The sequence below is a fragment of the Bombyx mandarina genome, chromosome 15 (genome assembly GCF_030267445.1).
Source record: "Bombyx mandarina strain Sakado chromosome 15, ASM3026744v2".
Classification (NCBI taxonomy): Eukaryota; Metazoa; Arthropoda; class Insecta; order Lepidoptera; family Bombycidae; genus Bombyx; species Bombyx mandarina.
In genome coordinates, this window is record NC_143221.1 from 7,977,382 (window position 1) to 7,985,420 (window position 8,039).

Consider the following 8,039-nt stretch of genomic DNA (forward strand, 5'->3'; position numbering starts at 1 on the left):
TTCATATCATAAAAGGGGTTTCAGTACATTTTATCACTAAATGTGATTTTATTTCACAGCGTATGTCAACTGCTTTCATTGAGCAATTAGCATACCCGAACCCTGGTGACTCTTGGCGATCGGAGTGGACGCCGCAATTACAGAAATATATGCAGCATTATACGCCAGATTCGGGTCGGGGATCACAAACTTATGGTCCAACGAACAATGGTTATGGGTAAGAAAAACACTTTCACGATTTTATATTATAGATGTAAACGGGAAGTTAGTTGGCCGATCAATGCGGTGCTTAAGGAACATCAATAAGCATAACAGGACTGTACTGATACAAGGAGTATTATAAGTTTGGTAGTTGTAGATACCAGCAGCATGTTTGTTATATCTACGCAATAAATAGTTTTAAAAAGGTATCTCTACGATCCGAGAGATGTGACTTCGGATTTAGATATGTGATCTTAAAATACGTCGACCACTAGTAAATTTTGAAGCTCTAAAATAAAAGAAAACACCATAGATTTTATAGGTTATCAATATTTAAAAACTGCTCAGAGCGTTTGGCTTATTTCCAAAATACCTTTCTACTTTCAGATTCAGTGCTTCCCAAATATATGGACAGACAGGAGGTGGATCCCAAATATACGGTTACACGGGCGAATACCCGCGTGCTCACTACCCGCGACGACGCTCCGACTACGACAGCAACTTCTAGATTTCTTTAGAAATATTGCTAACTGAGACTTGACAAAACTTTGACAATATACCCTTAAAGTCTTGATTCTAGTACGTTTAGATCTGTTTCAATTCACACTGTATAAATATCAAAATTATCACCGACATCAAAGACAGGTTGTGAAATACTTTATCATCATATACATTTTCCTTATAGAGTACGAGGGTTGTATGAGAAATTTAATATCAATTAGTCCGGCCTATTTAGGACGTGCAGTGCCAAACAAGTAATTCCTTTGCAATTTTATACATTCTGTTTTACGAAAGCTTTATTATGTAATTAAATTGACTACTTAGAAAAGATCGATTTGCCAAACATAAAAGAAATTACGACTGATTGTGAGATGTAAATATTTAGAATAAGAACTCACCTTATTTTAAGCGACTGTTATCGTAGGTGAGGCTACGAGAAATTCTGTAGATAACTCTTTGCATACCTATATTTGCTCAGAAAACTGTAGTCGTGAATGAAGGCCAGGGTGTAAGCGTGAAACGCCTATGTGTGCCAAACGTTCATTCGTCTGTGTGTGTGTGTAAATATAAACAATACTTAATATCGTATAATGTTAATGTTATCTTAGGACGGTGCCAATATTGCGTCGCCTCTACCGGAGACGCACCACGTTCAATTTACGGACGGAGTTCAAGCAAAATATTTGGAGACTATCATATCAGAGGTCCCGTTTTGCTGATACATAAAATAATTACATAACATCTCACTATCGAGGAGTTTTGTTCAAATATATATTTAAATAATGAACGAAATTTTACATTGATGATTGTCAATTTTTATTAATTCGCAAATGAGTAGCTGTTAAATTTGTTACTTGTAATTTTAATAGCGATTTCGCGGTGTAAACTTTAACGTATATGAGGTTTTAATATTTAATAAATGTCTTCTTGATTGTGTCAAAAATTACATCATGGATGTCGATTGTATTGTAAATTCTGAGAATATTGCGAATATATTATACCTACTTACCATTTAGATTAAGATTAGTTGCATGAAAATTTGTGTATATAAAACCAATTTTTGTACATGTAGTTTTTAATTTAATTATTGAATTAGTGACAAATTATATAACTAAGATCCCCAATATAGATACATGATAAAAGTGTATTTTTTTTACTTACACCCCAACAAAAAAAGGACCGAATATTTTCATCTGAATTTCCATCTATTAAATTACACGAAAAAGCTCAGCTAATGAATCGTGAATGAAACTGAATAGTCCACATGAATACTTAATAAAAAATCTCGGTGCTTTTGAAAGCACGATTTTTAACGGAGGCTTGTAAGAGCATTACCTACTCATATGTGTACGTGCATTATTCGGAAAGCCCGTAATCATTTACAAAAGATGAGTGCGTTAACCCCACCGAGTATAAAAGTAACGCTGGTAATAACCAAAACCCTTCATTTTAATAAAAAGGCCTACACAAACATGACATACTAAATTTGAGAATATGTTTTTGCATTTGCATTACTTAACTTTAGACTCTTGGTACGGAAGCTTGTTTAAACTATATAAATTAAGATTCAACACACACAATTATTACTCTTAAACATAGATATAGACATAAGCAAGACAAGTCTAGAGCATACTCGAATTCCAGTTGTATCGAGAGTGTTCTTGGGAATGTTCTGGAAATTTGTAGGCGAAATGACTATAAAAGCGTGAGATAGGCTAGGCAGTTCTGTTCGAAGCGAAACGACGAACGAATCACCTCAAGAAAACGAAGAAGTGAATCGTGATAGTGAATTCATTAGGTACAAGTCTTCGTAATATTCTACTATTTAATGCTATTTTAATTAGTATTTCGGTGAAGAATTATTATTTATCCAGAACTCCAACACGAAACAATATTAAATGTACGTATTACGATCAAACAATATTTTAATTTCAGGGAAAATTCATACAGAGATAAGGTTAAGGCAAACTAATGCAAGTTATGCCTACATAACATGTTTTAAGAAGAATTACTTATGACACTTTTTTTAACGCTGGGGAGGACATTTATGGATAACCGGTCGAGGGGGGTAATAGACCGGATTATGTCGGACTCCGGCGCTTCCAGAGAAGAAGAGGAAGCAGAGGAAGATCCCCTCTGCTTCCAATTCCTGCCGGACGACTACGCCCTGTGAAAGGCGCGCAAAAAGCATTAGTGACCAATTTCCATCCACGAGTATCATCGTCAGCTTTATCGCGCAAACTAACCCTGATTTCGAGTAAACTACTCTGCTAATACCACAGGCGGATCAATAGGTTCTGATGATAGATTCATCAAGGTTCACAAGGTTCATCGATATTAGTACCAAAATCCTGCCTTTTTCTGACATCAGTTAAATATTACGGATTGAAAGGAAGAATAACCATTATTAAAATAAACTTAGGCCTTTGTCCTCTAGTCTGGAGGTCAAAGGTGGCATCTATTAACTGCTAAACACCAAGAGAACCATGAGAAGAATACATAATATATACCTATTTATATAAAAATTCATACATAGGCCCGTACTTATGTTAGTTGCCTATTAATCGACTTAAAAATAACAGAAGTTTCTCAATTAATGTCGCATGTTTTTTTAAACAAAATTACAGCAGAACATGCCGAAAATTGACAAAATTACGATACGTTAAAGTTGTAAAAATAAATATTCGAGTAGGTCAGTAACACAATTGCTACTTCAGTGATTTTCCATTACGACCATTGACCTAATTTGTGAATGAACTTACTCGCATTTCGAAGTCACCCTATCTATACCTGATACCGCATACAAAAGCTTCATTTCGAACTCTGGCCGCATTAATGTAAACTCCCCTTTTAGATCTTCGCTATATCTTACCTTCGATGTATAGAGCCGGAATAGTCTGGTCCTCATTACCATTGAAATAAAACCTTACGAAACGTTTACCATGGAGGGATGTAAGGCGATTTCTTCTTGGATATTCATTTCCTTTTTATTGCTTCAACCCGCTTAGATATAGCACTCGTAATGAAATACTAAATTTAGTACGAACGCTTTATAGCATATACGATGTACGTAACACTGACTTGAAGTGTTAGGTTTTTCAGAAAGTTGTCAAAATGGATTGCGTATATTTTTTTATTGCGCAAATGGATGATCGAGATCACGAACGTTATTCATCAGAAAATTTGGTTCAGGTCTGCGGAATATGAATACTGGCACAGTCGCATCGCTTGATACGATTAAACCAGGCAACTTATCTTCTAGAAAGTATAGACCATGCTAACTTTTAAGAGAGATACTTTGGAACGTTCAAACCCCGTTAAAAACTAAATAATAAGCATAAGTATATACAAAACGAGAACTACATTAATATAATGTACCTTTGATATTGAGCTCTACTGTAAGTTCTGAATCAATTTTAGCACACTGAAACAGATACGAGTATAATAATAAGATTAAAAAAGCACCTATTCATCTAACTAAACACAATACGAATTAAGAATATTTTGCTATTAATCTACTAAATCTTCGGTAAAACAATTTACTGGTGATAGGACCTTTTGTGAGTCCGCGCGGGTAGGTACCACCGCCCTACCTATTTCTGCGTTTCGGTTTGAAGGGTAGGGCAGCCGTTGTAACTATACTGAGACAGAACTTATATCTCAAGGTACCCTTGCGCATTTACGTTGTAGATGTCTATTGGCTCCAGTAACCACTTAACACCAGGTGGGCTGTGAGCTCGCATCTAAGCAAATAAAAATAAATCGGTTACTGCCAAAGACATCTTTTGCACACTATGGAGCAGAGCGACTCAGCAGTTTAGAAAAGGTTGTGCCAATTGGCCCGTGGTATTATTTATTTCCGTGTTAGCTACATATAAGTACCGGTAACTCATACCCGATCCTGTAGACCGAATGGCAAACAGTCGACATCGCCATAAGCACGTCATTACGGATCGTCCCGATCCATTAACGGTGCTTTTAGGTACCGCAACCACCGGTCACCGTCCTCGCTAAGCCCGTCGCTTTATGAAGGGCTCGACGAGTAAGCTAACCCATAGTCACAGCCCACTGAGTTTCTCGCCGGATCTTCTCAGTGGGTCGCGTTTCCGATCCGGTGGTAGATTCTGCGAAGCACTGCTCTTGCTAGGGCCAGTGTTACCAACACTCCCGGTTAGAGCCCCGTGAGCTCCTACCTACACGTCATGTAGAAGCTGAAATAACCTCTAAGGCTATCAGTATAGGTAGGGAAAAAAAACCGGTAACACATGGAAGGCAATAACATAAACACAAACCCTAAATATCTTGGACAAAGCCACTGACACCCACCAGGAAACTAATCCAAGCGCCTGATGATGATGATAGTCAATGAGGCCGAGAAACTACTAATAGTTTTATAAACTCAAAAATAAATAAATATTAGACACCTGAATAATACAGCACGGTCAAATAATAAGACGCCAGGATAATAAAAGACCACGCCGTTACAGTTTCCATTAGGCCACGTACATTAATAACGGGCTGCCTCGGAGATGCCTAATATAATAGAGGCCATACAATAAATCGCAGACTTGTTAAAGGCATGCTCATTACACTTACAATTACTTAATAATTTATTATAGAATGTAACTTAACGATTTATTTTTGGTGGTAGGACCTCTTATGAGTCCGCATGGGTAGGTGACACCACCCTGCCTATTTCTGTTACTGGTGGTAGGGCCTCTTGTGATTCCGCATGAGTAGGTGCCACCACCCTGCCTATTTCTGTTACTGGTGGTAAGGCCTCTTGTGATTCCGCATGGGTAGGTGCCACCACCCTGCCTATTTCTGTTACTGGTGGTAGGACCTCTTGTGATTCCACATGGGTAGGTGACACCACCCTGCCTATTTCTGTTACTGGTGGTAGGGCCTCTTGTGATTCCGCATGAGTAGGTGCCACCACCCTGCCTATTTCTGTTACTGGTGGTAGGGCCTCTTGTGATTCCGCATGGGTAAGTGCCACCACCCTGTCTATTTTTGCTACTGGTGGTAGGACCTTTTGTTAGTCTGCATGGGTAGGTGCCACCACCCTACCTATTTCTGCCGTGAAGCAGAAATGCATTTCGATTTGAAGGGTTGGGCAGCCGTAGTAACTATACAGAGACCTTAGAACTTATATCTCAAGGTGGGTGGCACATTTACGTTGTAGATGTCTATGGGCTCCAGTAACCACTTAACACCAGGTGGACAGTAAGCTCGTCCAGCCATCTAAGCAACAATTTAAAAAAAAAAAAAATACGCCTAAACAATGGTAATTAAAAAAAAGAAAATGTTAATCCACTTTTGAAATGCAGTCACAGAGTAGTTTTACACCGTTGTTTTTGATGAAGCTATAATAAGACCGGAAATTTTGAACGATTTATTAATTAAACTACTTCGGGTAGAGTGGAAGTTCTAAATCATTCCCCGTCTACAAACTAATAGATCTCAAAACATTAAAAAAAACATTAAAAATGTGTCACTGTAATTCACGCTTCGTTCTAACAAACAACCAAACATGCTACAATCAGATACTTTAACGTCAAATAACGCATTGAGATATATAAAAGTGCCACGGTATGTTTCCAATAGTATATACATTAAGATGCTCTGCTACTTTATTGAGAAATGATGAAAAAAATGGTCGTATTCTAAGCGCCCGATGTATTTCTAAGTCCTTTCGAGCAATTCTTTTATTGGTGGTAGAACTATTGTGAGTCCGCACGGGTAGGTACCACCACCGTGCCTATTTCTGCCGTGAAGCAGTAATGCGTTTCAGTTTGAAGGGCGGGGCAGCCGTAGTACTGTAAAAACTGAGATCTTAGAACTCATGCCTTAACGTTGGTGACAGAATTTACGTTGTTCATTACGTCTATGGGCTCCAGTAACCACTTAATACAAGGTGGGCTGTGAGACCGTCCACCCACTTAAGCAATTTTTTTTCAATATGCACTTTTTGGAAGTAATACGTTACTCACACGTTTTCACGAACAAACTTCCACGATAAAGTTATTCCTTACCTAAAATAATACAAATGCAATCCGGTGTGCCTTTCAATAGAAGAAAACTATACATTTTCTTTATTACCACTGTAGTTTCACAATTGGTCTTCTCATCCACCGTAACACCAACAGTTTAATAATGTGCACCAATAATTTGCAATAAAATTTAATAACAACAACAGAATCAAAAATAGTTTTTTCATATTCTACTCAACTATGAATAATTCAGTAGCGAGGATTTAGGTGAAATTAATTGTACAGTAACGGGCGTCCAACCACAACATACATTTTCCATCAAAGGGATTTCCCGGAGAATGGTCCCGTGAGCCGAATCCTGCCTTTAACAAACTGTAGCAAACTGTTAACTCTTTTTAGAAAACGTATGCCGAGTAAATATTTTAATAAATTTACATAAACCGATAGAAAGTGTCAACAAACAAGAACCATTCAAGATAATGTTACAGTTTCAAAATCAAGTTATGTTTATCAAGTTCTTCAATGTTTTTTTGTTTTTATGTTCATTAAAAAGGCGACCATAGTTGTTGGTACAATAGTTGATCAGTGAAAACAAAAATGACTTGTTTGGAATTTAGGAAGCCGTAAGCGAATGAGTTAATACTAATAGGTGTTTTTGAACCGTTACCCAAACGGAAATGAACTACTGTTCCATTATCAATGGAAAACATATTATACTAAATAAAAAATACTGTTTTTTTAGAGTTCTTTTTTAGTGTACAATAAAGAATACTCTCTCCCTCTCTCCCTCTCTCCCTCTCTCCCTCTCTCCCTCTCTCCCTCTCTCCCTCTCTCCCTCTCTCCCTCTCTCCCTCTCTCCCTCTCTCCCTCTCTCCCTCTCTCCCTCTCTCCCTCTCAAACTACTACGATTGTATATTGGTTATATCAAATATATTCGACTGGATAAATTGATTACGGACTGACGCAAAACAGAAACACGCAAAATTATGATCTCCTATCATTAATAATTCAAATCTGGTTCATTAGTCAATGCCCTCGCACCAACCTAGTAACTTTCCATGCGAAATTCAGGAGTAGAATCCATGATCGAGATAAGCCACCCGCCATAGTCGTGTACAAATAATTAAATAAAAGTAATCTACATAAAATAGCACACCTTAAATAGGTACATTGTTATTCATATTAGAATATTTGTAGCAAACTCGTGCCAAAGAACCAACAACCTCACTCAAACAATTATTATAACAAGCTAATTGCGCAATTACCTAGGAAACACAATTGTATTCGAACCGTACTCGTAAAGCTCCCGGTGATACAAAGAGAACAAAAAGCCTGTTTTCAGTA

The 8,039-nt window shown here is 37.5% G+C and overlaps 1 protein-coding gene across 1 annotated transcript in view; it reads left to right on the plus strand.

Annotated features, from left to right (window-relative positions):
• Positions 1-855, plus strand: part of LOC114249358 (uncharacterized) — a 61,966-nt gene extending 61,111 nt beyond the window's left edge. Inside the window, exons 9-10 of the mRNA XM_028182888.2 lie at positions 60-217; positions 589-855. Coding sequence (XP_028038689.2) covers positions 60-217; positions 589-709 — 279 coding nt within the window. The 3' untranslated portion in view covers positions 710-855. The remainder of the gene's footprint in view (positions 1-59; positions 218-588) is intronic.
• Positions 856-8,039: the final 7,184 nt, after the last annotated feature.